At 43.7% G+C, this 15,691-nt stretch overlaps 2 protein-coding genes across 3 annotated transcripts in view; both read left to right on the top strand.

The window, feature by feature from the left end:
- IAH1 (isoamyl acetate hydrolyzing esterase 1 (putative)) overlaps positions 1–15,691 on the top strand; it is a 359,243-nt gene that overhangs the window by 187,868 nt on the left and 155,684 nt on the right. The window lies entirely within an intron of this gene.
- ASAP2 (ArfGAP with SH3 domain, ankyrin repeat and PH domain 2) overlaps positions 1–15,691 on the top strand; it is a 203,452-nt gene that overhangs the window by 116,229 nt on the left and 71,532 nt on the right. For both annotated transcript variants that reach the window (XM_050753889.1, XM_050753890.1), the window contains exons 6-9: positions 939–1,068; positions 5,626–5,711; positions 12,862–12,937; positions 13,216–13,302. In XM_050753889.1, the coding sequence (XP_050609846.1) occupies positions 939–1,068; positions 5,626–5,711; positions 12,862–12,937; positions 13,216–13,302 (379 nt within the window). The remainder of the gene's footprint in view (positions 1–938; positions 1,069–5,625; positions 5,712–12,861; positions 12,938–13,215; positions 13,303–15,691) is intronic.

Below are 15,691 nucleotides of genomic sequence, written 5' to 3'. Positions count from 1 at the left end.
CTTCAAATTGTTGAGAACCTACACAGTGCAGGACACACAGAGAAATGACATTTCTTGCCTCGTCTTAAACACTCTAGTCCTCCTCACCCTAATGACAGGGAACCCTCTGGAACCCCGCGTAGCCCATTTCATCATTGGATGCCTTTGAAAGAACATGCTATTTGGGTCTTGTGGTGTCTACTTGAGGCTCTACAGAAAGAGCTGCTTCCCTTGTCTTCATGGCAGCCCTTTCCGTTTTTTGAGTGCTGTTGGTTTTGTTTAGTCTCCTTTTCTCCAGAATAAAAACTCATGGCTATTTCAAGCCCACCTTAGCAAACATGATTTTGTGGCTCCTTTTTACCGTGGTGACTCTTTTTTGGATGTGCTCGTTGGTCAGTTTTTACCCTGAACTGCGCACTCGACCTTTAGGTAATACAGGTTAGGCACGAGATGAATGTGGAAAGGATAATTAAGCCGACAGCATGGAAAGGTGGTTGGTCGTCTTCTACAGTGATGAGCGGTGTTGTAGGTCAAGGCAGAGAACTGGTGTGGCTTCACTGAGTGAGGAGGTGATGACAGAGACTAGGGAGGAAGTCCAGGAGGAGAAACAGTGGGCGGGGAAGAGTCAGACAGTGCCCTTGGGTTACTAGAGGGCAGGCAGGCTCCGAATGCTGATGCCGAAGGAACCCTCCAAGCCCTGTGCAGACTTCCCGCCTCCTCTGACCCATACCTGACTCAAAGCAGGTGCTTAGGAAGTACTTGCTGAGTAAGTGGGAAGGCCCAGCTTGACATCTTCGTGAGGACACCCATTTTCCTTTTGAGGGAGTTAAGAGGCCGCCTGTGCTGAAGCATGTGGTGAGCATTGGTCTTGCCACGCTGGGTACTGGGGCGGCTTCAAGGCTGTCCCATTGAGTTCCGTGCCAACAGGCATCTTGATTGATCCTTGCTTTCGCACGTAGAACCAAGATAGAAAAGGAGAAAAAGGAACACGCCAAGCTCCATGGGATGATTCGGACTGAAATAAGCGGAGCGGAAATTGCGGAAGAGATGGAAAAGGAGAGGCGCTTCTTCCAGCTGCAGATGTGCGAGGTAAGGCGGTGGTGAAGGCAGGTCCTACAGCCCAGGCTGTGCCGGCTCTGCCCTCACCTGTGGGAGCGTCTCACCGATACCTGTGGCTTCAGAGAAAACGCCACATGCATTATTGGACTCCCTTTGCCCCTGTGTTGACATTTCTTTTACTAGGGAAGTGCTAGCTTCCTGGAGGGTAGAATTAGGTTACTTTAACACCAACATTTTCTTAAAAGTAGAGAAAAACCACTAAATGTATAGAATGTTCTTTCTGGCCTCACATACATACTCTTGCTAAAATACTTATTCCTTGAGTGTATTTAAATGAGATGTCTGAGTTCTCTTGTACCAGTGGAGTCAGTGACTGGCTTGTGGGAGGGTGAGAAGTCAGCTGAAAACACCATACAGCGATGACAGACTATGGCCTGTGTCAGTGTATGTGAGTGAATGGGAAGCCAAGTCACCCGTTTGACTTCCTCCTAGACCTCACTTGCTCAGGCAGGGGCACTCATCCAGCCTGAAGGCCCAGGTGGCCTGGGGAGCGCCTGTCTGCTCCACTCCATCCCGCAGCCTCAGCCCATCCCTTAAGGGGAGACAGCAGGACGGACACTCTCAGAGCATTTCTCTGAGATCAGAGACCGTGGATCATGAAGGCCTTTGCTCACAGCTTTTTTATTTTTGTGCCTTGCTTGCCAGGTACGTGTATACAAATGGCACATGGAAACAGCTGCCACCTCTGCCTGGGGTTGGTTCCTCCTGGCAGTGCCAGTGAAGCTCCCTCGCCCTGGATGGCATTTGTTTCCCTCTCATAGTGGTGCAAACTTAGGTTTCAAATATACAAAATGCATGGGTGATGTTTGTGACAGGCATTGAAACTGACATTGGCCAGCTCTTAATTCCCTCTAAGCAATCAACAGCAAAGCTAATCCAGAAGGCACTTTCTGATTTTGGAATGTATGTTTGTTAATTGCAGCAGGAGCTTAACCCTTGTAAATACATATATCTTAGAAATGTATTTAAATGAGTTTTTATTCCCAGAGCAAGCTCTTAAGTGGTCAGCAGAGGGAAATCAGTCCCAGGAATCAGGGTAGCGGTTGAAAGTTAAGTCCATTTTGTCTAAGGTTAGAATATCTGCTTATCTTAGTCTGTTTTCTGTTGCTATAACTGAATACCTGAGACTGGGTAATTTATAAAGAAAAGAAATTTCTTTCCTAGTTCTGGAGGCTGTGAAGTCCGAGGTTGAGGGGCTGCATCTGGTGAGGACCTTCTTGCTGGTGGGGACTCTGCAGTGTCCTGAGTCAGTGCGGGATATCACATGGTGGGGGCCTCACAAGAGACAGCTAAACTGGCTTTTTAATAAGAGACCCACTCTTCTCATAACTGTCCCACTCCCTCAGTAATCCATGAATGGATTAATCCACTCACGAGGGCAAAGCCCTCATGACCCAGTCACCTCCCAAAGGTTCTGCCTGTCAACACTGCTGCACTGGGGGCCAAGTTTCCAACACGTGAACTTTTAGGGGACACATTGAAACCATATCACCACTCCAGCTCTTTTGGTTACTATTTGCACCCTTTTACATTCAGCCTGTGTACATCTTTGAATCTGAAGTGTATCTCTTATAGATAATATAGGTAGCTGGATCATGTTTTTCTTATCAGATTGACAATCTCTGCCTTTTGATTGGATTGTTTAATCCATTAACGTTAAATGTTACTATTGATATGATTGGATTTACTTCTGTTCTTCTACTTTTTTTATGTCTGTCTTGTGTCTTTTGCTCCTTTATTCCCACTTTATTGCCTTGTTTTTCATTGAATGTTTAGAGATATTCACTGGAAAAACAAGCGAGTATTTTTAAATATTCACTTGATGAAATGAATTCTCAAGATAAAGCCTTTAATTAAACTTAAAGGGTTCTTGTGGATAGGAGAATGGATGTTTTTATGCATATTTTTTTTTTGTAAACACATATGTATAGTATAATAGGTTGCATTCTCAAAAGAAAAGCACATATGTATAATACCACCTTCCTGGCCTACCTCATAGAGTGGCAGAGAAATCAGCAAAACAGCATGAGACAGGGACTAGGAAACTGCTGTGTGTTATACAAGCACAGAGTATTTTCAATCCTCCTTCTGTAAGGATATTGTTTCTAATTAAGTACTGTAGTAGCGTTTTACAAACAATCAGGGTGAAATTAAATAGTAGTGTTTTAGAAAGGATGAATTTGGAAAGGGGTATTTGTGTTCAGGTCATGCTCTTTTTGGTTAGTAAAGTAGAAATCAATTTACCTAAACACTTTAAGACTACTTAAAATGCATACTGAAATTTTGAAATTCAAGTAGTGTGTGAAGGTCGTAGCCATGACTTAAGGAGTAACTGGGTTCTCCACTGGCTCTGTCGTTGCTTGCTGTGGTATATGCACCTTGCACTGGTTACTTCTTCTCTTCTGTGTCCAGGTGAATTGATCCTGTGAACTGACTAAGTCATTTATTTTAATGGAAATACACTGTATAGATGATGCCTCTAAGTCATAGACTTGAGCCATCTTTTGAGCAGTCCTCAGGTAGTGCTGGGTCCTGGCTCTGCAGAGCTGGCACTTGGAGGGGTCAGGCACTAATGTTTCACAGTTGAGTGAGAGCTGTAGTATATGCATGCATAAAAGCAGAGGTGGGCTTATCTAACAGTAAACTCAGAGTTTTCACAGGAGAAGACATCTGATGAAGAGTGTAGAAGTTGGCCAGATAGTCATGGGCTGTGAAGGCCTTTCTTTGCATAGGTGAGAAAGATCATTTGAATAACAGTTCCTTGAGAATCTAACTCTGAAGTGAATTAGATTGCCTCCATTAAAATCATGTTAAAAGGCCCGGCAGGGTGGCTCACACCTGTAATCCCAGCATTTTGGGAGGCTGAGGTGGGAGGATTGTTTGAGCCCAGGAGTTCAAGACCAGCCTGGGCAACATGGTGAGACCCTGTCTCTACAAAAAACAAAAACAGACAAAAAACGTGACTTTAAAATTATTTGACTGTTTCCGCAAACTGAAGTTCTCAAACTTTAAGTGCTTGCTATTGTTTAGGTGTTGAAAATTTTAGTTGCCCAGGATCTAATCTAGAACAGTGGCTTTCAGGCTTTTATTTTAAAGCTGTGGAGCCCTTTCTTCAAAATTCATTTAATAAAGAAATTCAGTATGTCAAATAGGTAATACAGACCTTCTGTGAGTAGAGAAGGTGCGAGAGATCCTCTGTTGCTGTTTGTAAAAATAGTATATGCTTTTTAAGAAAATTGGTTAATATAAGAAAATATATGTAAAAGGAATTAAAAATTGCCCCCAAATTTTACTTACCCAAAGATAACCACTTTGACATTTAACTAAACATCTTTACATGTCCCTGTGTATACATTCAAAAAAATTTGTATAAGTAGATCTTTCTCTGCTGATGCTTTATAACCTATTTTCACTCTCTAGTATGTTGATGTCCATGTCAGAAATTGTGGGTTTTATTGGCTTAGTGGCTGCACAGTATTTTCTGTATGGATGCATCATATGTTAATGTCCTACTCATTACGTTTGGGCTGTTGCCATTGTTTACTTTTATAAACAAGATAGCAGTGTATCTCCTTTTCTGTTCATCTTTGTAAACTTTTGTGGTTATCTTCTTAGAATAAATCCCTGGGAGTAGAATTTCTAGGTCAAAATTTAAAAAGTTGATACATTGACAAATATTTAATAAATATCAAAGAAAGAGGGAAAGAAGGACCTACAGGTAGTTGTTACAGGCAGAAGGACAATTTGTAGCTTACAGTTTCACAGCAGCTTTCCACCTCCTCCTTGGGCTGCAGAGAGACCTCAGTGAGCATCTGAACTTGGGTACCCCTACCCCACCCCTGCCCATCGTTTACAGCTGATAGCCAGGGCATGAATCAGCAGCTTTTCCAGGGGACATTCCGTCTCAGAGATCGTCTCCTGACAGCGGAGGAGATGGGGACTCATGAAGTCCTTCTATTTCCTGACACTGGTTTGGTAGCTCCCTGAGGCTTTCTGATATCTTCGTGGTCACTAATGAATTCTCCAAGTTAAAAATAGCTTTAATTCATTTCAATTAAACTTTGTTTTTTTCTAACAATCACATTATTTTACGTGTAAGGAAAATGTCTCAGGACCAGAGACAAATGCCAAGCATCTCAGCTACAATATGTTAGCAATTAGTGTTCTTAAAGAAAGGGACCTTGGGAAGAAGTATGTTTGAGATGGTTAGAAATCCCATTTATTTGAACCATCCATAGTCTTCCATGCAGCTGGAGTGAAGATTTCTCCTAGCAGGCTAAGATAGACTGTCTTATTACTAGGAGTTTTTGGCACTTAAATATTTAATTATCTGACTGTCAGATAATTCATATGGCCCCAAAATAAAGAAATGGTTATGGAATCCAGGAGATACTAAGTGTCAATCATGCACTCTATGCATTGTGAAAGATGCCAAAGAAGTACCAGAAATCATCTCAGTCCTCAGAAGCTCCTTTTAAAATCATATTCTGCTTGCTTTTGTGACATTTCCTTTTCATTTTTCAACAGTATCTACTGAAGGTCAACGAAATCAAGATTAAAAAGGGAGTGGATTTACTTCAGAATCTGATCAAATATTTTCATGCCCAATGCAAGTAAGTTCTTCTTTGTTATGATGTTATCTTAAATGTTTCTTCATGTATGGCAACTTCTGGGACACCTATAGATAGCTCGTAGGAAATAAACACTCGCGTAGAAGTCTCTAGTAAAGGGAATGAGGTGTTGACTCATGCAGCAACACGGGTGAACCTTGAGAACAGACAGAACAGAGACAAAAAGCAGATGAGTGATTGCCGCAGCTTGGAGGAAGAAGGAAATGAGAAATGACTGCTCACAGGTATAGGATTTCTTCGTGGGATATTGAAAATATTCTGGAAGTGAGTGCTAATGATTGCACAACTTTGTGAATTTACTAAAAATCACTTTAAAAGGATGAATTTTATGGCTTGGGGATTATATCTTCATTAAAAATAAAATCATATGTTCAATATAAAAAATCTGTAGTCATTGTCAAATATATTTATTTTTGGCTCTTTTTGTAGAGGGACAAACTAATTTAACCTATTGCGCATCTCTCAGATGTTTGTTAAAAGAGAAATGGTATGGTGTTAATGCAGTGTTTTAAAATAAGAAAACACTCTTATATATTACTTATCCTGTAGAGCCAAGGACTGTGATGAGCAAAGGAAGATGTTAGTAGAGGAGGAGGAGAGAATTCCACCTGCAGGGGCTGCTCAAGTACTCAGCTTTGCCATGTATGTCAGTACTTCAGTCTAACCCACATCTCTGACCTGGCTTCTGCTCCTCGTCCCCCAGTCACTGATATAGACAGGCCCCTGGCTCCTTCACTCACCCACCCAACACACTTCTGTTGAGCACATGCTGTATGTCAGGCGCTGGACCAGAGGCCAGAGGCACAGTGATGCACAAAGCTGGCATAGTTCCTGCTCGAATAGTCAAGTAGGGAAGTTGGACTGAAAGAGATGAATTTCTAATTAGATGTTTACAAAAGTGTTTTAAAGTATAGGAATCTAAGAAAGAATATAATAGAAGGACCTGATATAGATAAAGATTTAAGGTAGGGTTTTTTGGTTTTTGTTTTTCTATTTTGTTACCTGATACAGTCTCCAACAGCCAGCACGCGGTGCCTGGAACACAGTAGGTACTCGGCTCTTTCTTGAATGAGCGGCAGACCTCCCTGAGGAGACATGGATCTGAGATCTAAAGTATAAGTAGGAGCCAGCAGATAAGGAGTGGGAGAAGAACGTTCCAGGCAGGGTCTAGGTCTTCAGGCAGGAAAAAGGACAAGGTGACATCAGCTCAGTGAAAAGGAGAGTGGCCTGAAACGAAACTGCATAGAAAAGCCTTAGGGATGTGGACAGCCCCAGACCTCTTGCAAAAGGTTTTAGATTTTATCCCAAATGTGTTGGGAAGCTCTTGAAGAGATTGAAGCAGAGGATCATTTGCTTGCACTCCTGTGATGTGCTAGGTGCTATTAGGGGTTTTGGTGATGCAGTAAGGAGGAAAGCAAAGTTCTTGCTTTCACGGACCCTGGGGTCTCATGGGGGAGGCAAGTAGGAAGCACGAGCCAATATTTAACTGAGTTTATGAAAAGGCAAAACAGTGATGGGGAGAGAGACAGTGGTGTTGGTTAGAAGCAGCTTCAGGAAGCTTCTCGGCTGTAACAAGATTACTCTGCATGTTGCGGAGAAGGAACCAGATAGGACAAGGGTGGATGTGGGCAATTGCTTGGAAACACAGCTCCTGTCCCTGTGCAGCCCAGAGATGACGATGGCCCAGCTGACCTTGTGACAGCGGGAGTGAAAGGTGTGGACTGACGAGAAATCTTTTCCTTGTGGAATTGCCACGCCTGTCTGCTTACCTTCCCAGAGCAGGCTCTGCCGCCAGCGACCTACCTTTGTACACAATTGTTTCTTTTCCTAGAAGGCCTCCTTCCTCTCTGCCCTCCCTGTCTTCTGTTCCTCCTAGGACCCAGCTCATGGATCATTCCTGCTTTGCAATGCTTCTTCCTTTTGCCTTTTCTTCCTCCTGTGTTGCCGCCACACCTCTACTTGTCTCCATGATGACATCTTCCTCGTGTATCTGTGCTGCTGAACTCTACGCTCCTAAGGAAGAGGCCGTGTCATTGATTTGTTTTATATCTGCAGTGTGTGGCGCATTTACCTGGCGCAGATTTGCAGCAGTGAATTACGCTGTGGAATTGAACTGAGCTCTGCTTTGGAATTCTTAATACAGCTTTGATGATGTTGCATTTCTAAAGCACTTGAGGTCAGGTGGCAAAGGAGGATGTGCCGAGTGGTTCATCCAAAGTTAAAAGAGATCTTCAGCCATTAAAAAAAAAAAAATGTGAAATTATGTCTTTTGTAGCAACAGGGATAGAACTGAAGGTCGTTATCTTAAGTGAAACAAGCCAGCCACAGAAAGACAAATATCGCATGTTCTCACTCCTAAGTGGGTGCTAAAAAAGGCATACCAATGGATGTAGAGAGCAGAGTGACAACAGAGTCTCAGGAGGGTGAGGGGAGTGGGGATGATGAGAAATTATTAATACTTAATAGGTACAATGTATGTTATTCTGGTGTTGGATACCCTGAAAGCCCTAAGTCGACCACCAGGCCTATAACAAAACTGCGTTTGTACCCCGTGAATTTATATTAAAAAAATTTAAAAGACAGCTAATCTCTACTTAGTGGGTGGAAAAGACCTTGAAATTGTATAGTTTTCAAGATGAATTATTTTATGGAGACTCAAAATTTTAACTTTGTGATGAGCATGCAAATTACTTCTTCAGTTCTTATGTCAGGCAATTTAGGAAGTGGGTCGCTTCCTTGCTGATATTTTATTTTTAAGAAGAAGCTATTCTGGGATTTCCTTTTTTCCCTCCCTTTATTTTGCCCAAACCAATCAGTTGGGTAGCAACAGACCACTTGTGGAAAAGTGAAGTAGTTGGCCTTTTATGGACATGAGCTCAGTAACCTTTAAAAATATGAATCTTCCATTACTTCCTTTTTGGATATGAGAGAGAGTGTGTACGCTGCCTGCTCTTCAAATCAGTCAAGCAGCTTTGACTTTCTTAATTCACGTTCTGGAGGATACAACGTGGAGCCTGAGCAACTCAGCTGCAGAGAGAGAAGAGCTCACAGCCGTGCATGTTTCCACTTGTGGGAGCTCCTCTCATTCCCCCGTCACACACGCCCAGTCTCCGCTTCCCGTCCCCAAAGGCACGGCTTTGCCTGGTGGGTGCTGTGCCCTGCTGGGCAGACATGGGCCTCTGCGTGCTGCTGTGCTCCGCCAGGGTGAAGAGGCCACTGTGTAAACTAGATTCCAGGGCTCGGTTTGGCTATTGACCCTTGGAACTACTTAGATATGCGTTATTTTGCTTTTTCTTCATTTTTTTTCTTTTCACTTTAAGTGTTCTTAAAGAATACTTCATGTTCTTTTATTTTTATTTCATTTAAGGAAGGAATTTTCATCTCAACCTTGTTCCTGGAATATCTTGAAAACTTGTCTTGCTAGCCTTTGCCGCTGAGCATTGAAGATCCTGTACTCTAGCGGAATCGAAGTGGGGCATTATAATATTAGAAAACAAAGACAGCCATGGTTTGGCCAGGCATGGTGACTCATGCCTGAAATCCCAGTACTTTGGGAGGCCAACGGGGGTGGATCACCTGAGGTCAGGAGTTCCAGACCAACCCGGCCAACATGGTGAAACATGGTCTCTACTAAAAATACAAAAATTAGCCGGATGCGGTAGTGCACACTTGTAGTCCCAGCTACTCGGGAGACTAAGGCTAGAGAATTGCTTGAACCCGGGAGGCGGAGGTTGCAGTGAGCTGAGATCATGCCACTGCACTCCAGCCTGGGCGACAGAGCGAGACTCTGTCTCAAAAAAAAAGACAGCCATGGTTTGAAAGGTGATGAGTGTTGAATTGACTTGTTCTTTGAGCCAATACCTGCTGGAAACCACTGTGACCAGCTATCGCTCAGTGAACTTCGGGTGCATGGTCAAGATGAGCCTCAGCCCCGGATGCTGCAGAAGCTCGCAGAGGAGGGAGCAGCGGGTGTCATAAGCAGACCTCATCAGCAGACACCGCATTGGAATGTGGTAGCGTGAAGGCTGCAGGAGGGGCCCCAGCACGGTGTGTGGGGCCCAGAGATGAAAGGGGCTACTCTGCTTGGTGGATTTGATGATTGCCTCTAAGTGGGCATATTTTAAAGGCTGGAAATACACCCCTTCTAGCCTGGCGAGGCAGGCTAGAAAATGTTTAATAGACAACAAAATTTGATTGGGTAATGTTGATGGTAAAAGTTCTGTGAAGCTTGGAGAAGTGTTAATGGGCTCAAGAAAATTTGCTGGGGCTGTGTACTTAGGACTGTCATAGTGACAGCAGCCAGGGGAGAGGGAATAGTGTTCCTTTTCTTGAAGCTTCTCCTGACGCCAGGGCTGAGTGCACTTTGAAGGGGTGTCTGGGTGCCAAGACATGCCTCAAGGAGGGTACGGGAAGGTCAGCACTTTGAAAAATCAGAGGGAGGAGATTTTCCAGGTAGGTGGATGGTGAAGGTTGGCTGGGCTATTACAAAGATGAATTCTAAATCTAAATCCAAATTCATATTGTTGTTCCAAGTACACCATTCAATGTTATGCTGGAAACAGTGTCCTGGCGAGAAGTCTCTCAGCACTTGATTCCATTACAGGGCTCATACTCACGCGCGCTCTCTCTCGCTCTCACACACACACACACTCTCTCTCTCTCCCTCCCTTCCTCCCTTCCTCCCTCCCTCCCTCTCTCTCCCTCCCTCTCCCTCCCTCCTCCCTCCCTCTCCCTCCTCCCCCCCCCTCCCTCCTCCCTCCCTCTCTCTCCCCTCTCCCTCCCTCCCTCCCTCCCTCCCTCTCTCTCTCCCTCCCTCTCTCTCTCTCTCCTTCTCCCTCACTGTCTCTCCCTCTCTCTCCCTCACCCTCTCTCTCCCTCTCTTTCCCTGTCTCTCCTTCTCTCTCCCTCTCCCTCCTCCCTCCCTCTCCCTCCCTCTCACTGTAGGGAGAATTGCCAGGTCGAAAAGGTTCTTGGAGCTGTACACCTGCTCCCTCTCCCTGGGTGGTTTTACATTTATCACCTGTAATATTTTTCCTATTCTTTATCTTAGGTCTTAGAAATCTCTGTCCTCCTACCTATTTCACAAGAATTTGAAGCGATTAAGAAAATAGTTACATAAAGAAAAACACGTAAATAAAATACAAGAATTAGATGAGTTCAGAAACATACTCTGTATTCAGGAAAAAACCTGTTAAAATACAGGAACAAGAGTATAACATAAAGAATTGTGTGTCTATCTAACGATGAATGAGAACATTCTAACAGCCTGACCTCTGTGACTCCTAATAAACACAGGTCAGTGTTCATGCCCCACAGCCTGTGTGTCCCTCTCCTTCCTCCTTGGAGTTGCTGCATTAAACGTCACACTGCAGTGTTTTCACAGCGCCTTTTGTGTGTCATGCACTTGGTCTGGGAAACGCCCACAGAGCTACTGCTGAGTTTAAAAGAAGTAAACATCATCTCACATGATACATGCAAAACCCGGATCACTTTTTAAAGATAGTCTCCTTGTTATCCAATAAACTGGTTAAAGTTGGTGACAGTCCATCCTTCATTAAGTTATTTATTCATTCAATAAATGGCATGTGCTTGAAATACGCCAGACTTTGCGGGTACTTTGTGCCTCCTAGAACTTCAGATCTAATGAGGGAATTCTGTTTTAAACAATCACACTAATGAATACATAATTGCAGTGCAACAAGTGTTTTGCAGAAAAATACAAAATGCCCTGAGAAAGTATAAGAAGGCCTCTTGTAGGGGAATAACTTGTAGGGGATTATGGAAGGCCTGGCTAACCAGGGTATGTTTAACCTAAAACTTGAAGAATGAGTGGGAATCAACCAGGCAAAGCAGACACACCTTAGGAGAAGCCTTTAGAGAGAAGAAACGGAGTGCAGAGGGCCTGGGGCAGGAGAACTTGGTGGCCACGGAGGAAGGGAGAAAAGGCCGGTGTGTCTGGATCTGAGTAAACAAAGTGGATAGAATGGTGTGGTTTGAGACTGGAGCTGCAGACAGGGGCCGCATTACATGGGCCCTGGAGACCTCGTTATGGGTTAGAACTTTCTCCTTAGCTCATGGAAATGCCCTTTCTTCATTCCTCTCAAAAGGGTTACACACAGCACCCTCCAGAGGCGGCGGCACTGAACACCAGCCCATGACTGCAGCGGAAAAACTTGTCCAGCCTCTGTTGCATTTCCTGAATCACTTGTTATAGGTGACCTCATGGCATTGAGTTTTCAGCCTTAAAAAAAAAAAAAAAAATTCCTCTTGATACAAATATCAAGTTCTCCATCTACGGTGTCCTACCCCACAGATACAGAGTGTAGCCATCAAAGCTGCTTGGTTCTTTTCTGCATTCTTTCTCTCTCTCTCTCTTTCTGTCTGTCTGTCTCTTTCTTTCTTTTTTTGGAGGCAGTCTCACTCTGTCGCCAGGCTAGAAAGCAGTGGTGCGATCTTGGCTCACTGCAACCTCCGCCTCCTGGATTCAAGCAATTCTTGTGCCTCAGCCTCCCGAGTAGTAGCTTTTTGTATTTTTGTATATTTTGTGTGTGTGTGTATATTTAATAGAGTATTTTTAGGGGTTTCGCTGTGTTGACCAGCTGGTCTTGAACTCCTGGTCTCAAGTGATCCTCCCGCCTCGGCCTCCCCAAATCCCTCACCCTGGGATTACAGGCTTGAGCTGCCGCACCCAGCCTCTGCGTTCCTTCTCTTTTCCATGTAGCGGTCACATGTTGCGGCACATTCTTTAGTGTCTTCCACTTGTGCCCCATGCCTTTCTAGCTTCATATGCTTCTGTTTGGATGCTCAGAAGAAATCAATCAAAGCCGTTGCTGCCATTTGTGAGCAGAACCCGCTCCCATTATAAACTGAAAATCAAGGCCTCATTTTATATGGGTTGAGAAAAATCTTAAATACTTAAGCTTATTGCAATTCCTTTTCTATTTGCTCCTGCTAATTTTCAGTGTCATTTTATTCTTGGTTTGCCTGATATTTTAAGGTTCTGTTCATACAGTCTTTTCCCCCAGGAGTTACATAATGACTTCAGTCACTTTAAAGAAGTTTTTTAATCTGTCTGACAAAATTATTTTTTCCTGTGTGAAGTGTCATCTCTGTTTCTTCTTTTTCCTGCTAGTTTTTTTCAGGATGGACTCAAAGCCGTGGAAAGCCTCAAACCTTCCATTGAAACGCTGTCTACAGATCTTCACACGGTGAGTAGCTTCCCTCCCACCGCGGTGTTAAAACTGTCTTAATGCAACAGACATTTTCCTCTAAATGTTGCTTCTGTGTAATCCTGTGTTTCCATGCTGTGCCGCCCACGTGGAGTGTGGCGTTCCCACGCCGGTCCTCTGTCATGGTGGGAGGGAAGGTTTGACTAGCGAGGGAGGCAGTTGTCGCTTTGTGTGGAAATGGCCCCATGAGCATCAACGTTTCACTGTACCTCAGTCTTAATTTTCTGATTCGTTCTGTTGTGTGTGTGTTTTTAAAGATCAAACAGGCCCAGGATGAAGAAAGAAGGCAGTTGATACAGCTTCGAGATATTTTGAAATCCGCATTGCAGGTTGAACAGAAAGAGGTGAGGGGATTTAATTTTGAAAGATTGCAGTTTTAGCCCCATTCTTGGAGGCTTTGGGCCTGAAAAACATGAAGTTCATATCTTCTAGGAGCTCACAGTTCGCTCGGGCTGTGTCAGGCAGCAGGAAAACATTTAATGTATTCTTGCAGTTTAGTTCTGTAAAACCATCTTTTAAAATATGTTTATTTCAGGAGGAAGCATTTACTACATGCATGGCCTTAATGGCGGTGTGTAAACCCTGTGCTCTGTCAGTTGCTAGATAAGGAGCTCTTGGCGGCTTCGTCACAGAGACCATGTGTCCATTTGCTACTTATCCTGTACCTGGCCCTCTGTCGTTTCCCTACCCTGACATACATGGACTCTGCCCCTTTGGGCCTAGGCACGTAGCAGGAGACCAGCTGGGGCTCTGCCAGCCCTGAGGTTGTGTTCTATACGATATGAGGCATGAGCTTTTCTTCCAGCTGCCTCCGTAGTGACAGACAGAAATCCTTAGTTCTCTTACTTCCCCTCTTTCTGTAATGGCGCCTCTGTGTGGTAACATGTCAGCAGGGACAATTTGTGTTGTGGGGACTTGTTTTAAAAAAGCCATTAAAAAGTTTTAAAGATAATTTTACTATATTTTCACTACAATGTGGGTATCATAATGTGAATTTAGTATAAATCCATTTCCTTGTCAATAAAAGGAATGTGTCTAAATGTATATCTAGTGATTTTAGAGGAATTGTTAAACTACTTGACAGAGCATAAAGTTCCCTGTTGGCAGTTTGGTGAGCTCTATTTTATTGTAAGTTCTTGTACTATAACTGAATATTGTTGTTTTTCTCCCAAATGCATTTACCTTTTGTGACCGAAGTCTAGGAGAGTAAGTAGTTCAGTATTTTAATAAATTGCAGAATTTTGCATGTTTTATTCATGAACATTATATGTGTGTGTGTATATATATATACATATATATATTCCTTTTATATATTAATGGCTAGTAGCATTTTTTATTTTAACCCCTCACCTTTCATTGTTGTAGATTTTATTAAAGGCTGAAGAGTTTGCACAAATCTTAGGGAAGTGGATATTTTCTGGGTTTACAGTTTACACTTTTGCTGTTGTTCCTTTGTGAAGATGAAGCAGGTCCCTCCCTCCCTCCCTTTCTCTCCCCTGACTGGCTGAATTCTACACATCTTTCTAGTCCCTCTGAAGCCCCACCTCTGGAGCACTGCCTCTGATCACCCCAGCCCACAGTGATCTGAGTTCACAGAGCACGACCTGTTTGAAAGCCCCATTTGAATCACAGCCTCTTCCTCTTTTTGAGTGTTGGCTGTGCCTTAAATGCACAGATGGCTTTTCTCCAGCCGGACCTCGAGCAGCCTGAGGATGCCGCTCTGCCTTCTGAGCAATTCTTCCATCGCACTGTAGTGCCACAGCGCTCATTTAGTAGAATTTTGGTAAACATGGGTCAACTAAGTGAGACATTGGCAGAGCAAGGTTATATTTAGTGCTAGAAATGACCTACAACACGGTGACTTCCTCTTAGTCTAGAGAACGTAGGCTCTGATGCTTTGATGTTCCCAAACATGGGATATAAGCACAAAAAGAAAAAAGAACTTGGCGTAAGGAGAAAATAGTGGCCTAGTTGTAATGAGGAGGAGGTAGTGTGAGGGCGGGAGCCAGAATGCCGTCCAAGGTGGCTGCTCCCCAGCGCGCCGTTGGAAATGATTGAGAACTGCCTTTGTCTAAGAAGGAGGATCCAACCCATGAAGCAAAGCTCAGGTTTAAAATAAGGCAGAGCAGCAGCTGGGGCCAAATAGCCCTCTGGGCACAGTGCAAAGGCTGTGTTTGCTTTGGCTGTGCAGAATTAGGAGGTTTGGGAAAATGGGCTGTTGTGAGAGAGCTGGTTATTTACAGCTTTGCAGGGAAGTATAACAAATTTACCAGCACAGACCAGAAGTTCTTTATAGTTTGTTGTTTTTTGTTGACCAGCCCATCTGCCCCTGATTGCACAGAGGGATCAAATGAACCTCCTTTACTATTCGTCTTTGGCTGTCTGCCCAGTTGGCTCCTTGTCAAGACCTAACTCAACAATCTCCTAGTTGTGGGGGTGTTGTGTTTTTTGTGTATCATGCTCTGCATTGCTTTTAGGTAATGGCATTCAGCAAGTTGGACAGTCTTTGAACACAGTTGCACGTAATAAGCAGATGTGAATATGCTACATTTTCTGGTTTAAAATGATTTTCATGATGGGGGTTCCATTTTGTATACCTCAGATTTGCAGTAAGAATTGATCATTTGGTCATTATTGTTTAGGCTGTCATTCCTTTGGTTGGATTTTCTTCTGTGACTTAGACAACTGAAGGTGTTAGAGGATTTTTATTCAGTGTTACAGAAGTTCTAACCC

Source organism: Macaca thibetana, chromosome 13, assembly GCF_024542745.1.
Source record: "Macaca thibetana thibetana isolate TM-01 chromosome 13, ASM2454274v1, whole genome shotgun sequence".
Classification (NCBI taxonomy): domain Eukaryota; kingdom Metazoa; phylum Chordata; class Mammalia; order Primates; family Cercopithecidae; genus Macaca; species Macaca thibetana.
The sequence above is the reverse complement of the archived record's forward strand: the minus strand, read 5'-3'. Positions and strand labels throughout refer to the sequence as shown.